The 16,961-nt window shown below is 39.7% G+C and overlaps 1 protein-coding gene and 2 pseudogenes across 1 annotated transcript in view; 1 reads left to right on the top strand and 2 right to left on the bottom strand.

Moving 5' to 3' along the window:
* Window positions 1-16,961, top strand: part of ROS1 (ROS proto-oncogene 1, receptor tyrosine kinase) — a 72,891-nt gene that overhangs the window by 52,077 nt on the left and 3,853 nt on the right. Inside the window, exons 39-43 of the mRNA XM_072332666.1 lie at window positions 317-446; window positions 1,401-1,498; window positions 1,944-2,147; window positions 3,608-3,742; window positions 8,580-8,743. Of these exons, the coding sequence (XP_072188767.1) occupies window positions 317-446; window positions 1,401-1,498; window positions 1,944-2,147; window positions 3,608-3,742; window positions 8,580-8,743 (731 nt within the window). The remainder of the gene's footprint in view (window positions 1-316; window positions 447-1,400; window positions 1,499-1,943; window positions 2,148-3,607; window positions 3,743-8,579; window positions 8,744-16,961) is intronic.
* Window positions 11,038-11,668, bottom strand: LOC140249400 (E3 ubiquitin-protein ligase TRIP12-like; annotated as a pseudogene).
* LOC140249399 (E3 ubiquitin-protein ligase TRIP12-like) lies at window positions 11,683-13,922 on the bottom strand (annotated as a pseudogene).

The following is a 16,961-nucleotide window of genomic DNA, read 5'->3' as shown; positions in this document are numbered from 1 at the left end:
ACAGGTGGAAAATCATGTTATTCCAGGATGAGATTACCTTTGGGTATCTTGTCATGTAAACATTATCAAGTGCGCCTTTCACGTGTGTGTATGTTTTAGAGTGCCTGTCAAAGCACAGTGTAAACTCGTGCTTTGAAAGGATGTCACAGAATCGCCCCATGACTGAGCAAATCAAGGCAAGCTACTAAATCATGATGTTGGTGGAGGTGGGATTGTAAAAGATAAACCTATTCATTACTTGCAGCTATATGCAAATTATTGTTGACCAATTGATTTTTTTTCATATATAATCTTACAGTCATTTATTTCTCTTTAGTAAATTTGATCATCCCCACATTCTGAAGCTACTCGGAGTGTGCCTGTTAAATGAACCTCAGTACCTTATACTGGAGCTGATGGAAGGAGGAGATCTGCTTAGCTATTTACGAGGAGCCAGAAAGCAAAAGGTAGGATGACCTCAAGAAATCTATTTTTAAAATGTATCTGCCCACAGTTTCTCAGTTTTAATCTTCCTTAAAGGCCATGCTGATGTCCAGTTCCTTCTACATGTACAGACTCTGACCTGGCTAATGCCCTGGGATCTCAGCACTGATTGCTGACCAGGCATTTAGAGTTGCTGTGAAGAAGACTGAATGTCATGTTGAATGCCATTAAATCACTGACTAAAAGCAGGATCTTTTTCAGTCATGATATGTCTGTTGAGTCCTTCTCTATGAACTCTGTGGACAGCCCTTCAAAAAGTTATACATAATAGTGGTCAAGTATCTAGTCCACTAGGCCTCTCAGTTGTTGTTGTTGTCCTTGTGGCTATATCCCAAAAGTCTTCAGAGGAAAGAAGAGAAAAGAATAAAGGAATAAACCTCTTTTATTAAGAAGTTAATTAATTATCATAGTTAGCATGAAGATTAAGAGTATTAATGGTACGAGTTTATGTTAAAGGAACTTGACACTGGAATTTCAGAGCGCTATAGCAGTTGTTTACTTCATTTACATGACCACAGCAAGCCCACAGTAAGTGTTGAAGCCTACTGAAAAGTATGTATATATATTCTAAGAAATAATATATTCTACTAATACAGCAGCAAGCAAACTTGATACAATAGCAGGAGGAAATATTTGGTGTCCTGCATTACAACAAAGAAGTAATTCTGAAGGTCCCAGGATATTCTTAGCCCCAAATCAAAGAACAGGATGTGTTACCCTGCCTTGCAGTGTAGTGATTTAGCAGTTTACCCTGCGACTAATTAGCATTTACTCTATTGGCACACAGATACTTTGCACCTGTTTTGCAAAAATCCTATAAGTTTCAGATGAGAAAACAATACCATCTTTGCATGGGGAGGCTGTCATTCTGAGTTAGTAAAGCCGGGAGATGTGGCTAACATCTTTGTTTCTTGTAGTTTCAGAGTCCCTTACTGACACTGACTGACCTCTTGGATATATGCTTGGATATTTGCAAAGGTTGTGTCTATTTAGAGAAAATGCATTTCATACACAGGTACAGAATTTATTTCCTTCATTTTTAAAGCTTTACCCACAGTATCAAGGCTAATTATCTTACCTGGGACAGATGTCACAATATAACAGGAAAGGTAAGAACAGGATTAAAACATAAAGTTATGCTTTTCTGTTAAAATAACTTACAATTGTCTCAAAAAATGGTAGGCTGCTCTAATATTTTATACCAGGGAAGCAAGGGTAACTGGAATATATTGTTCACAATGGGTAGGATCAGTCACTGGAGCAGGTTGCCCAAGGAAGCTGTGGCATCACCAGCCACGGAGATACCCAAAATTTAACTAGATGAGGCCACTAGTCACCTGATCTAACCTGATGAGTGGCACTGCTCTGAGGGTTGAACTATCTGGCCTCTGGAGGTCTCTTCTGACCTATGTTGCTTGGCAAAGCTGACTCCATCCTCTTGTTTCTACCATAAAATTCAGGGACCTGGCTGCTCGCAACTGCCTTGTGTCTGAGAAGCAATATGGGAGCTGCTCCCGAGTGGTAAAGATTGGTGATTTTGGACTTGCCAGAGATATCTATAAAAATGATTACTACAGGAAAAGAGGAGAAGGCCTACTCCCTGTCAGATGGATGGCTCCTGAAAGCCTCATTGATGGCGTCTTTACAAATCACTCTGATGTTTGGTGAGCTATAGCAGTCGCACAACAGCGTAAAAAGAATAGTAAATCCCGCAGCAAGAAAATATTGATTTACAGCAGCAATGATAAGCTTGAATATTTCCATCTCTAATAATTTACAAGCTAAGGTAGACTTTTTCCTATGTGGTGCTTTCATGAACTAGTAAAAAATTTGGCACAACAGCTGTATCTGCTTTTAACTATTTATTTACTTAATGCTTTGGGCTCTAGCTTGGGATCCTGGATGGGAAAAATTAGTGTTGCTCAATAAAACAGTTTTATACTAGGCCTACTTCTCTTCTTTTCTTTTCTTTTCTTTTCTTTTCTTTTCTTTTCTTTTCTTTTCTTTTCTTTTCTTTTCTTTTCTTTTCTTTTCTTTTCTTTTCTTTTCTTTTCTTTTCTTTTCTTTTCTTTTCTTTTCTTTTCTTTTCTCTCCTCTCCTCTCCTCTCCTCTCCTCTCCTCTCCTCTCCTCTCCTCTCCTCTCCTCTCCTCTCCTCTCCTCTCCTCTCCTCTCCTCTCCTCTCCTCTCCTCTCCTCTCCTCTCCTCTCCTCTCCTCTCCTCTCCTCTCCTCTCCTCTCCTCTCCTCTCCTCTCCTCTCCTCTCCTCTCCTCTCCTCTCCTCTCCTCTCCTCTCCTCTCCTCTTTTTCCCGTTTGAGCGGTGAATTGACTGCCTACTTCCTGTTCTTACCGTTTTGTTTTCCATTAGGTTAATTGACATTTCCTTCCTACAAGCAAATACTTTCCCCTTACCATTTCACCCTGTTGTGGTGACTTCATTATTTTGAAGCCCAAATTTCTCAGCATCACTATGGGAAAGTCATATCACTTTGCTGCAGTGGTTCACTTGCAATGTATATTTGTGCAGGCTTGGGTTTATGGTGAAGAGGCAGAGACCTTGTCAGGACTCTTGGAAAAAAGCAAACCAATACAATTCCAGTAAACCCGAGATTCACAGTTTTATATTGGATAGCTATTGGTGATAATGGCCAGGCTATAGCCCACAATCTTGGTCAAATCTTCAGGCCCTACAGCATATCCACTTAACTGCCACTCTTAACTTTATCTAAAAAAACCTGCTTAGTTCTCTGTGCCAGATCCGATGAGGTGCTGATTGCTTTATGAGTGGTACTTAGGAGAACTTGTAACTCTCTCCATTTCCAGTGACACCTCCAGCGATTTCTAAATGCTTGTTTAAGTGAGGAAATACTCAAATGGAGACTGGTGCCTAGGGATGCTGTGCTGCATCTCACCGTGTCTGGGAAAGTGTGTCTGTCCTACATATTTATTTTAGCAATTCTAGAGCCAGGATTAAGGATGTGTCCAGTGTTTTACATAAAGTTAAAACAACTTACTCCTAATTTTTCTGAGACTTGTTCTTAGACTGGAGCCATTTTAATTAACTGATGATAGGGAGATTGCTCATCATCACCATGGTAATCAGAATTTATTGTTGGTGTTTCTTAGGGCTTTTGGAGTCTTAGTGTGGGAAACATTAACTTTGGGCCAACAGCCATATCCAGGACTCTCCAATATAGAAGTTTTACACCATGTACGATCAGGAGGAAGGCTGGAATCTCCCAACAACTGTCCTGATGACATGTAAGTTAATTTTGTTTCCATATTATTTATAGTATTTATAATACAGCAATAGCTTTATTGTAAGGTGACTATCATTTTGAATGGCTACTGCAAAATCTAACATCCTTCCATTTGTTGTTGTTGTGGTTTAGATAAAACAGCTTGCACTTGTAGCTACCCCCTTGCTCCTAACTCATCCGGTAGTGCAGCCTGTGAGCATGAACTTCAGTGAGAACTGAAAATTAAATCTTACAGTTTAATGACTGATACACAGATGTCTTTTAAACAGGGCTGTAGAGATAATGTAAATTAAGCCTTAGGCATGAATTCAGTAGTAATGTTATGACAGGTTGGGAATGCCTGATCAACCAGCTCAAAATTGGTTAGAAGCTATAATGACTATAATGAAGAATTTACCTGGTCCTGTATACCATGTGCCACTGATGGAGGACATAACATGCTGATAGCATACTGTCTTAGTAGGCCTCTCTGTAAAAAAGGCAATAAGAGGAGCTGAAGCAGAGCAAAAATTAAGTCTGCACTTCTGGTTAGACTTTAACTGAGATGGACTTTAACAAAGCTTTCAATTCTAAACTGTATCTTAAGTACAAAATTCATCTGCAATTAAAAGAAAAAAAGTGAATGCGTATAGTGGATCCAACCCATTGCAGACAGAGGTGTATGAATGAGGAAACTGAATCTGAGCCCAGTGATTGCTCAGTATAGCCTAATTTCATGTCTCAGTTCCTATGCAACCATCCTGTGTAAGCAGCTGCAGAAATGTGTTTGACAGCTGGTCCTACAAATGGAACAAGAGGGTACTTAAGGTACACAACTCTTACTCCTCCAGCTGAGGAAATGGTTGGAAACTGATTCTATGACTGGCGAGACTGGATCTCCATGATAGGTCCCACATCAATTACAACACTCTCAGTTCCAGATGGTGATTACTTATCATTATCTGGATGAAGATATTAGAATTTTAAGAACAGAGTACAAGCTGGAAGTGAAACGATAGCACTAATGGGAGACTGACAGCAACTTCAGTTTCAATATTTTCTATTGAAAAATGTTTCCTTAAAAAATTCCCGGCAGATGACCCATGAATTAAAAAGCACAGGAGATGATGTATAACCATATAATAGTTCAATGTTCAAGCTCACACAAAGGTTTATAGACTGCTTTTAAAGTGAACGACAAGATCTTCGGAAGAAACAAAAGTTGACCAACGTATTTATTTATTTATTTATTTTAAGTCCTAGGTCTCACAAATTAGCATATCAGGTAGAGCTTAAACTCTCATCCACAGGCTGTGACTTGCAGGATCAGGAACTAATAGCAGCAGCCTGGTTTTTGAAAGCCAAGGGGCTGAATGGGCTCTTAGTTGCTTGTATCGTATTTTATCTCATTTGGTGAACGCTCAGCACCTGTGTGCAGCTTCTGTCAGTAGCCTAAATAGCTTTTTTGCTACTTTGTTCGGTCATTAATGGCATGCTGAGATTCTTTACATTCCTGCTACTCTCCGTGTGGTTTTGAACCTGCAACCGGACATCAGCAGTCGGTGATTGTCGTCCTGAAACTTTGGCTTGCTCATTGTCATTTGACAAAACAAACCATCATTGATAGGAAGAGAGTTCAAAGGCCAAACTACTTCATCTGAGAAGTGTTTAGGAATCTGTGGTAGGCTTGCACTGCAAGGGCAAGGAGACCTGACACGGAAACCTTGAGTGTGAAAGCATTAGGAAGTGGAATTGTTTTCATTTTTTAGGGGCAGGGGAAGAGAAGTTCTGCCCCTGGCCTCCTTAAGATGTTGTTCCAGAGGGTAATCATCTGCTTACCTCAAGAGAAGTGCAGATACATAAAGCTTGGTAATGAACTGAAAAAGAGACATGGGAATCTGTAGATCAGCTGTGTTTATTGAAGTATGAATAATATATATTAATGACACTAGTTGTGCAGTCAGAGACCCACATCTGATACAGCCACCAGCGTGTTAATTTTGCATGCAAGAGCATGCCAAGGTTCAGGTAGAACATCTTTTAATGCCCATCCTGAAAGGCTACGGATTGCAAACAGAAGAACTTGTACGAGGGCAATGCTGCTTGCTGACCTGAAGCTGCTGTTTCACTAAATAGTTGTGCCCATACAAAGTTACACAACTGAGTTTGCTGAAGGAATTTTGGTAACTAAAAGCTCTTGCAATTTGATTCTAGGAAAATCCCCCTGGGGGGATTCGAGGTTGGGTGGTAAAAAAGGCTTGCTCGAAATAAGAACAAGGACTCTATTCCAACAATTTTTCTCCTTTTCTAAGGAAATCCCCACACCAATGGTACCTTTCATTTTGTGTGTGAGAAAATTACTTCACACAAGCTACAGGACGTTACCAATGAAATAGCTGGGAGCGGTTCACCTTCAACCTCCAAAATTAGCTACTCAGTAGTAGTTCTTTGATACTTTAGGCTCAAGATCTACACATCTGCAGTTCTGTTGGACAGTTGGTTACATGTTGTTCAGCCCACATAAGATACCGTTGTGAAATGTAGGTGTGTAGATGTACATCTAGGAGCCAGTTCTTAAATCTAATGTTAAAGTGTTTAGATTGGTTATTTTTAATTTCCTTTTGGAAGGCTTTCCCCATGAAGTATGTTACCCATGTTTGTCATCCAAGAAATTGTAGGAACACACTCAAGCTCACAAATGACAATTCACATACGTCTTAGTATATTAGACTCACTTTCAACCTCTTGATTGATGTCATGATGGTGCATTTCTTGGTCTGCCATGTGACTCAAAATTTTGGATGCCACAAGGTTCTTTGAAAGATAGATATCTATAATATATGCACCCATAAGTAGCTGTTCCTGCAAAAATTCCATATATTTTCAGAGACAGCATGAAAGCTTCAGTCATTAGAAACCAAAACCCTATCCAAATTACATACTTTATAGACAATATATATTCTATCCTGTACTAATATTTTACACCAACCAGCATATAAATTGATTAAAGAAGTAAGAATTGGGAACATACTGCCAGTTCTGATTTTTTTTTTTTTTCTTTTCGACAGTGAATATTCCCACTCAGTAACAAAACTGAATGGCTTTGTGAAGCAAATAGTCTATTAAAAAGTAGTTGTTTCAAAAGACTCTCTTAAGAATGCAAAAATGTTCTGAATCTGTGTTTGTCAAGTTCTTGATTCATAAATGACTTTATGGACCATTTCTTTCTCCCTTTGTTGGTTTGTGGCTGTTTATCTGTCCCTTCTGTCACAACAGCAGTGCATTCATTAAGTTCTGCACACCTCCGTGCACATGGCTCTGCCCATCAGAGTCAAAACTAACCTGCAGTGCAGGTCCTCTTCTTGAATATCCTACAAATCAGCATTACCAGAAAGTAGGTGTTTTGGTTGCCAGCATCCAAGGCTGGCTTTTGGATTGAATGTGACCGACACTGTTGCCAACAGATGGAAAACCAGAGTTATTTCTCTTCATTTTCAGTCCAATCCAGTACATTTCTGTTTATATTTCTTGTGTCATCCATAAGCAGTACACATGAAAATAAGTAAGGAGAGGAAGTGTTTCAATGTCAGGAAGTTGCAATCACTTTCTAGATCCTTAAGATTTCATTAAATTCTTTTGAGAAGCTGGTATCACTCTAACAGCTCGGCAACTGTGTGATATGGATTGATGGAAAGTGGTTCTGAAAAAAATGTACTGATGTTTTTCACCCAAATACAATATTTTAAAGAAAAATATCATGGAAAAATCAGAAGTAGAGAGATGTTCCTCAGCTGTCATCAGGAGTTCTGTAAAATACTGAGTTGTGGTGAAGAACAGCAGCCTCCTTTTTAACATGGACCTTCTGAGCAAGCCAGTTCATTTCACATAGCTCAGATCTCACAGCAAGGTTGTTTTTCAGGGGAGGATTTGAACTTATGGCTTAGAGGTGAATACTCTGCATTCCTCTAAGAGCTTTCTGAATTGTCCTTTCACTGACTGCTCAAATGCTGCGCTCTGGTTTTGAAGCCCTAAGACCCCTCTCCCAACACTTAACATATCCAGGTGTTGGCTGCGATTTGGTTTTCAGCCTGGCTCCCCCTGGCTTTTGAAGGATTTGTTTTTGTGTGTCTGGGTCTTGCCACAATCCATGCCCTCGAGTAGGCAGTGTAAATCAGCCCTATCCCTTAGACAAACAGGAAAGGCAGTTTTTCCACTGAGTGATACGAATAGGTTTGTGCAGGGCAGGCTAGGATCCCTGCACCCAGGGGAAACTGATACCATTTTTGCCTTTGATGGGAAAATGTACTCCTATTTGTTTTGGTCTGGGAGCAGAAGTCTAAATTAACCTTCTCTGTCCTGGAGGGTTTGCTTTGAACATCTCTGAAGTTGAATGGCATGAATTGAAGGAGAATAAAACAAGCTGAGAGCTTCAAGTTCATTTTTTTCTCTTTAGTGAAATTTTACTGTCAGAGAACTATTTTCTTGTCTGCTTCCTCAGAAAATATTGGCCACATTTTAGGAGAGAGTGGTGAGAGTTGTGAGCAGGTACTGGTGGGGTTTTGGGGGCCAACATTATAGTTGGCCCCCAGCTAATATACAACATTATAGCTGCTCCCCGTCTCAAAAAATATCCATCTTTGGCAAAATTGAATACATTCATGGTAAATGGGTCAACTGATAATCTACTTTTCTTCCCTCAGCAACTAGTGGTAGTCTTTGCACCATATATGAAGGCTTCAGAAGTTGAAAATCTACACTGAACTTGCTTGTCAGATGATGTCAGATGATTAAATGATGAGATGGATGATTGCATCGTCTTTAATACTTACCTTTTAAATTTTATTTTTTTTTTTTTCCAGACGTGATTTAATGACACGATGCTGGGCCCAAGATCCTCACAACAGACCTACTTTCTTTCAAATTCAGCACAAACTGCAAGAGATAAGACACTCCCCACTGTGCTTCAGCTGCTTCCTTGAAGACAAAGAGTCAGTGGCTGGATTCATCAACCAAGCTTTTGAGGGTAAGCCTGGGCAGCACTGTCCCCACAGCTTCTGCCCAAAGCTGCAACAGTGTAAACACAGAATCACAGAATGTCTTGGGATGGAAGGGACCTTAAAGCCACTGAGTTCCAGCTCCTGCCATGGACAGGGCTGCCACCCACCAGATCAGACTGGCCTTGAACACCTCTAGGGATAGATGGGGTATCCATAGCTTTTCTGGGCAGCACGTGCCAGTGTCTCACACCGTCTAAACAAATAATTTTTCCCATAGCATCTAATTTAAATTTCTCTTCTTTTGGTTTAATGCCATTCCCTCTTGTCCTGTCACTATCTGCCCATGTAAAAGGTTGAACTCTCATGAGGTGATCTTAGGGAAGAAATATTCAAGACAATGGATATAACAAAGCCCAATTAAAAAAGAATACTGTTAAAACTGAGTAGACAGAAATCTGAAAAGTCAAATCTGCTGTCAAATCTGAGCAAGTGAGACTCAGAGCAACTAAGCATGGAAATGAACATCCCAACTGAGCCAGAACAAGATTTTTCAATCCTGCAGTAATTCCCAAATGGCTAAACCTAGGAAAAAAAAAAAAGGTGGGGGGGGAGTCTTAGTAAATGGTGTGATTTGAAAGTCTTCAAAAAGAAGGTTTTTATCTCTTGAAATATCTCACTTTTATTTCACAGTTAATTTTAATTTAACCCATTTCCTTATTGTTCTTTTCTAGTGGAAAAAAAAATGATCTCTGCTAAAGAAGTGCTTCCCAATCGAAAAAAAGCAAAACCCAGTCACTGCTAACATTTCTAAAAGCTTTTTTTATTTCCCACAAAATATTTTCTGAACTGGGAACTTAGACTGTCTCATAAACAGTTTTAATACATCAGTATTTTGAGATTTTCCCCACCCTCAAACAAACTGTGATCAATTCCAGGAATGATAAAGCATTCACTTACGCGATTACATAGCCATTTTTCAACATATTCTACCTGCATTCAATTGACTGACACTGTCAAATTCTCAATTGAAGATATTTTATTCAATATTTTGCTAGTCTTTGTCATTAAATGATGTTTTGCAGATGTCAGCCTCCCCTTCCCCATCATAATTTCTCTCTGTATCAATTCCACTCAGTATGACATGCTCATATGCCTTTATAATGCCAAAGATTATATCACTGATGAACTGGGACAAAAGTAAGCTAGCACTGATAACTTATCATTTCCTGATTTTTAAACAGCTGATTTTGCACCCTTACCTAATAACGAAATGCTTAGTGCATGTGCATGTAATATAATTTGCTAGTTTCTTTGTGGGCATCTTTGCTTTGAATAGTGGTGTTCAGGAAAAAAAAAAAAAAAAAAAAAGATATTTAATCTGGCACAAATCTAAGCCTGGAATTAGCTCAGGAAATGAGTACTGCCAATTAATTAGGCACCTTGCCCATGCTAATAGGCCTTATATTTTGTACGGACTTTATCTCACCTAAACACAGCTGTCTAGAAGCTAGCAATCTCATCTCATATACTCTACCAGGTATCTCTGTAGAGAGGATTTTAGGCATGCTTCAGTTCTCAAAATTCCTCCTTGGCTTCTTCTTAGGCCTTTTAATGATTTTCACACAGGGATCCCCATCAGAAGACAGTATAACTTGAAACTAATTCATCTACATATCATTCTTTCATGTAAGTGTATTTTACACTACTGAAGACTTGATAGGATCTTTACATGTCTCTATAACACACATATTTCCCCTCCATATATTCATAGTTTATCTATTGGTTACCTTCTTTCCCCATGGGAGTCTTTACAAGTCTACTTAAACTGTATGCTGCATACTCAACAGAAGGCCTAGAGTCCTGGTGATGTTTTAATGTTACCATATTATCTGATCAGGGAACCATGCATGTAGGTTTTCTGCAGATATCCAGCTTAAACTCATTCAAATATTTTTTTTGCCTGAAATGTAAACATTTTGTAATGGAGTTCAGAGTAATGCTGGCTCCAGAAGCATGGCTGTTTTATGCAAGACCTGGCAATTCATGTGCTAATCAAACCTCAAGAATAAAATGCACACTCCTTCACGATCCTGCCATACACAGTCTGGGGCATGGAATTTCAGTCTGTGATTTATAAAATGCTGTATAAGTAAGTGATTTTTAAAGTAGCTTTAAGTTTGCATTCATTTTTAGCTAGAGCCAAATGGAGAACTTATTGTGTTTGCAGTAGTAGTAGGAAGATGACAGCCAGAACAAATAATCCAAAATACCATTCCATGATGGATTGTCCTGGGTAAGATCTTCCCCAAATGTTACATGGTCATTGGCCTTTGTGTGTAATGAAACTCCTGTCATTACCCTGCTGCCAAGAAATGCCTGCTCTCACCAGGAGATGTGGTTTCAAAAGAAAGAGCCAAATGTCAAGCAAAGTGTAATAACAGAACTCAAAGAAATACTTCAGTGCTCAACTGTCATGTGTATAACCATGATCTGGACTGCAACATTCCTTTAAGGTCTTGGCATCCCATGTACCTGTTTTGCTGCCACATGAGAGTTGCTCCAACTCCTCAGGACAGAAGTACTAATGATGACTCAGGGGGAAGACTGATTCAAATCTGTCTCTGAAAGAATGAAACTGTCTGGCAACACCTTCATTAGGTGCCCAGAATATAATCAATCTGAGGTGGATGGTGACTGGTGTATCTTTTCCCCTTTTTTTTCAGCTCTGTATTAGGGAATCCAAGAAGTGTGAAATCCAGCCCTAGATCCTCCACTGAGCAACCATTCATAGTCAAAGTTTCCAATGCATGCTGTAGAGTTTCTTTGGTCTGTGTTCTGTTCTGCTTAATTCTCTTCTTTTGTCTTACAATATCTTCAAGGTGATATGTTGATTTGGTTACTACTGGATCAATACTGAACAAGTCATGAGACATCAAAGAAACTTCTTGGTGTAACAGTGCATTTTTTCCTGAGAATCTGATTGATTGATTTCTGGATTAGTATCCAGTAGTCTTTGCATGGCTCGATCACTATCGAAAGCAGTTATACAAAACAACATTTGTAGGGTATCAAATGGAAAGACAAATCACAGTATCACAGTATCATGCAAGTTGGAAGGGACCTTAGAGATCATTGAGTCCAACTCCTGGGATTCGAGCCTTCTGTGTAGCAGAGCAGCACTTCTACCACTTGTGCCACAGGGGGGATTCGAACCCCGGGCCTCTGGCGTTGCAAGCGGCACTTCTACCACGTGCACCACCGGGGCACACAAATAGGCTTGTTCTTCCAAGTTCTGTCAGCCAAGTTGGTATGTTTCCTGTCATAATTACCAGTGGATCTTGAATCTGTTTGCTTTTGCTGTCAGTTTACTGTTGATAAATTCTGAAGTTGGAATAATCTCCTTGCATATTGTATTATCATACAAATAATACCGGTATCAACTGATAGCATGTAAAATTCTCAAAAGAAGAATAAGATCTGATGAAGGATCTTCAAATGTTATGTTTTCAGGAGGAGTAGATATGAGGTAAACTTCTAAAGGATTCAGTATTGAAGGGCATACACCATCATGCCACAATTTGTCATGCTTTTTAGAATTTCTAGGTGAGGTTTTTGTGGGAGCAGTTTCAGCTCTTCCTCTTTTGTCACCAGCACAGTCTTTGCTACCATCTTCATCCTCTTGTACAGGTTTGTACCAAATGGTATATAGTTTTGTCCAAATCCCAGGTCTTCCTAATGGGTTGCTTTCATCATCAGTCAATTCCCTCTCTTCCTCAGCTTGAAAACTGTACAGATTTGCTGCTTGATACACAGGCATATTATATGGTAGCAAGTGACCCCCAATGTAAAACTGCAATCTATGTCTCAGATTTCCTGAATTTAAGAATTGAGCAGCCAAAGACTCATCTGTTTCTTCACCTGACCCATCATCATCACTGTCCTTATCATCTTCTCTAGCTCTTCCATAACCTCTAGCAACGAGATATCTATCACTGGCTTGAACTAAAGCCAGAGGATAAGTTTTCACAGGTCCACTCTTCCACTGTTTCACATTAGCACAGTCTGGATGTCTTTGCAGCTGGTATTGTAACTGACATGTATTGAAGAATTTTAAAGCTTGGCATCCTCTGCTCCCTGTTCCATTTCCACTGGGGGAGTCATGCACTTTCACTGGAAACTTCTCCATTAGACTGAGGCAACTGTTCATTTTATGGATTAATGCCAACAAAGGTGCATTTTCCTATGGCTCTAATCTTCTAAGGGGTTCTTCTCCAGGAAGTGGGGAGGAGAAGAATACATGAAGAAATCTTTTCAATCTGATATCCCTACTTACAGCTTCTTTCTCACTTTTAGATGTCAAATAAAGCAGCAATTGTTTCACAAATCCACTGTGCTGGATTTCAAATGAGGAGACATCAGACTCTGAGACAATGCTATGGATTTCTACAAGGCACTCTGTTCCACCATTCACCTGGAGGTTAAGTTGTTCAGTTGCAGTGCAAAGTCTCTGTAATACATTTAGTGCAGGGTTGCTCCCATCCATGTTTTCTGGACTAAAACTGATTGGCTGCAACTCGAGTACTCTGTCCAGTTTTGAGCGCCTCACTGCAAGAAAGACATCAAGGCCCTGGAACATGTTCAGAGAAGGGCAGCAAAGCTGGTGAGGAGTCTGGAGAACAGGCCGTATGAGGAGCAGATGAAGGAGCTGGGAATGCTCAGTCTGGAGAAGAAGCTCAGGGGAGATCTTATTGCTCTCTATAACTACCTGAAAGGAGGTTGTAGTGAGTTGGGGGTTGGCCTCTTCTCTCATGTAACTGGTGGTAGGACTACAGGGAATGGCTTCAAGCTGCACCAGGGGAGGTTCAGACTGGACTTTAGGAAATACTGCTTCTCTGAAAGAGTAGTCAGGCAGTGGAATGGGTTGCCCGGGGAGGAGGTAGAGTCACTGACCCTGGAGGTGTTCAAAGAACATTTGGATGTTGTGTTGAGGGACATGGTTTAGTGAGGACTATTGGTGATGGGTAGATGGTTGGACTGGGTGATCCTGTGGGTCTTTTCTAAGCTTGGTGATTCTATGATTAACTCAAAATAACTACAATATTTAGCTTTTCATGGGAAAGTACTTTACATGGGAAAGTACTTATTCCAAATTCTGTTAAACCTTACCTGCTTGTAGTTATCTAGGCCATTAGCAGGTTTGTACATGCTATTATCATTTTTTAATAGGTAGAAGTGCTGGAAAAATGTTAGACTTCCTTATCAACATTATTACTGATGCACTGTGTCAAGCAGATTGCAAATAAGGGTGAGCTAATATAAAAAGCATGACAGTGGTCTGAAGAGCACACTAACAGGATAGTGAGGGGACGATAGAAGAGACACCAGCTTTGCTGCTGCAAGTTACCCATATCAAGGAGGCAATAAATAGCAATAAATATGTCCAAGCAACACCAGCAGATCCTGGCATCACTGTTTAGAAAGAGAGTAAAAGAATATCAGCAGAGAATGATTTTGCTTCCTTGACCCTTTGGCAAGTATGACCAGCTATAAGCAATTGTATTTCTTCCAGCACTAAATGGCTAGGCAGCAGCCCACTGGGATGTGCAGATTAGTTCTCAGGCTATGTCAGCAATGGCTCAAAGCCAATAACATTTTTACAGAAAAGAAACGTCACAGGCAGGAGAACATGAGTTTGTTCCTTTGGGATAGTAGTCTGCAGAATAAGTATTGCAGTAAATACATATAAAGTATCATAAAGTTTCACTAAATATTTTCTGCATATCTGTGGGATCTCTATGGGTATTTCCTTGCCTACCTCTCATTCATTTCAACTGAAAGTAGAATTAATGAGGGTTATGTACCCAGATCTGCTTTTGCCTCATTCCTGCTGTATTTCAGCAGATGAGCACAATACCAGCCACAGCACTCATTGCAAGTCTCTCTGTATCAAGTGAGTTTAAAGGCTCTTGATATCTACCAGTTGAGCTTGCTCTTACAGGCTTTCCCAGGGCATTGATTGTGGGCAGGCAAGAAGTATTAACATTTTCAGTGAGGGAAGTGCTTTCCATCTGAAGCACTGAGATGTCTGTGGGCTTACTGGTTTTGAATCAAATTGGAATCGATTCAAGAGCCCCACTCATGTCTGAAATACAGGCTGTTCTTCCCTCCTTTTCAAAAAGCGCAAAAGAAATATCATGCTAAAAGGATGGTCCTGCATTGCTGTAAAAATTACTAGTCCATCTATTCTCAGAAACAACTTTTTACATTTGTGCATTCAAGACAGTGTTATGTTTTTTCAAGTCCCAAGCATTCCCCTTTATGGGTATGGAAACACCTGTCTGTTTTGGCAAACATCTTTGCCGGCATCAGACAACTGGGCATTAAGCAGCTGGAGCAGCTCCTTGCCTTTTTGACACAGGAGGACTATTCTTATTGGTGCTGCTCCCAGTAATGCATTCTGGACCTATAAGGAAGAAACATAGAACTGCTCAAAAACTGTCAGAGCATGACACCGTTACTGCTGGAAGAGGCTGCCCTGATGAGAGCAGATAGTAGGCTGTTTGAGGGAGCCTGAGGAAATCCATAGTTGTGACAATTGCCACCGTTACCTTGCAGTTATTTTGTAGATAGGAGGCAAATTTTGCCATCAAAGCTACCAGCTGACAACATTTATTCTGAGATGATTGAAAAAAAAAATCACATTCAAAAAGGCTGAAACTATGCGGATCATAGTTGATATATTGGTTTTTTTTGAGTACAATAATGTGGGGAGCAGAGTTCTGCCACGACTAGACAAAAACAGCAACTACAGCAAAAAACTCCTCAAAAGTTGGTCACATTTGCCCTCAGTATTTCGTTTTGTTCAAGAGCTGTAAGTGTTTTTGTTTAAAAAAGGGCTGAATGGAAACACATTCAGCCTTAAAAGAAAAGATAATGTTTTAATCCCTAAACTGGAGATGCCTCTTGGTAAATGTGGGAAGCTAAAACACTCGGTGTATTTAGGTTTTTTTTTCAGCAATAAAGGAACCTGCTAAAAATGTCACTTTTTTTTTTTTTTTTTTTTTTTTTTTTTTTTTAACTAAGTGCAAAACTTTTCATTGAGGGGATTTGCTATTAAAATCTGGGATCTGGGCTCTCATTGTTAATGATATGTCTGCTGACTGAGTAGTACTGGATTGCTATGTAAGTCACTAGCTTATTTTCCTAAAACTAGCTGCCTTTTAGAAACTATTTTGCACAGCTTTCCAGTCTTAAAGTAATCACTTGGACAAACGGAAGCTTCTCTGAAGCAGATGTGTTGATAAGAGACATTTTTAAACCTTGTATCTAGCCTCCTTTGTATTTTTCTGAAATTCAGTAATCCTCTTCCCCACTTAGTTTAGTGAGTGCCTGACCCAAAGCCAGGAGGGTCAACAAAAAGGCTTCTTCCAAAACAGCGAGTGCTTACAACACTGCAGGAAAAGGCAGACTTGATGGGGTGATCATTTTCTTTGTGTTTCCTAGACAAATGCTTTTTGATTCCAGAGAGTGCACGTGAGCTGTATGACACTGCATGGAAAGTAATACTAAAACTTCGCTTTGCAATGAGTGGGAAAAAATGTATTATAACATCAGATCATCTGATTTTATAAATTACATTCATGTTGTATGAGTGTGTAGATATAACCAACTAAAATTTAGGTTCTGTTCTTACACTGTCCGTGTAGGCCATTTGATAGTCACCAGAGAGTTGTACACATGTTCAGAGGATGTCACTGTGTAAAGGTCAGTATGAGAAATGAGTATCTCCACAAAAACACATCTCTCTCTTCCCTCTCAATTGACTGTAAAGTGAGCCTGGGCAAAAAGCCTAAACTAGATATGTAACATCTGAGTAATTAAAACTTGGTAAAATTAATCCTACTTTGTGACCTGGAGAATGGAGGTGCTTCCCTGCTTATGTATCAAGGCACACTGTATTGAAACAGGTGTGGAGCTGGCTGGTTTTGGTCCTCTTTTATTAAGTGTGATGATAAATGATAAACTAGTTAATAAAAAAGTTTATATCTGTGTTTCCCAAGACAGCATCTTGTTTACATGCATTTTAGTCCATGAATCTCTAAAAAAATCTATGAAAATGTGGAGGAAAAATAAGCAGTCAGTTCTTCAAGCAATTTAGTGCAGTAAAAATGCAAGATGGACAGAATCCTTGCTTTTAGCATCTTCAGTGTCTGACAGAATAGCAAAGTCGGTGAGTCACCCTCA

Source organism: Excalfactoria chinensis, chromosome 3, assembly GCF_039878825.1.
Source record: "Excalfactoria chinensis isolate bCotChi1 chromosome 3, bCotChi1.hap2, whole genome shotgun sequence".
Classification (NCBI taxonomy): domain Eukaryota; kingdom Metazoa; phylum Chordata; class Aves; order Galliformes; family Phasianidae; genus Excalfactoria; species Excalfactoria chinensis.
The sequence above is the reverse complement of the archived record's forward strand: the minus strand, read 5'-3'. Positions and strand labels throughout refer to the sequence as shown.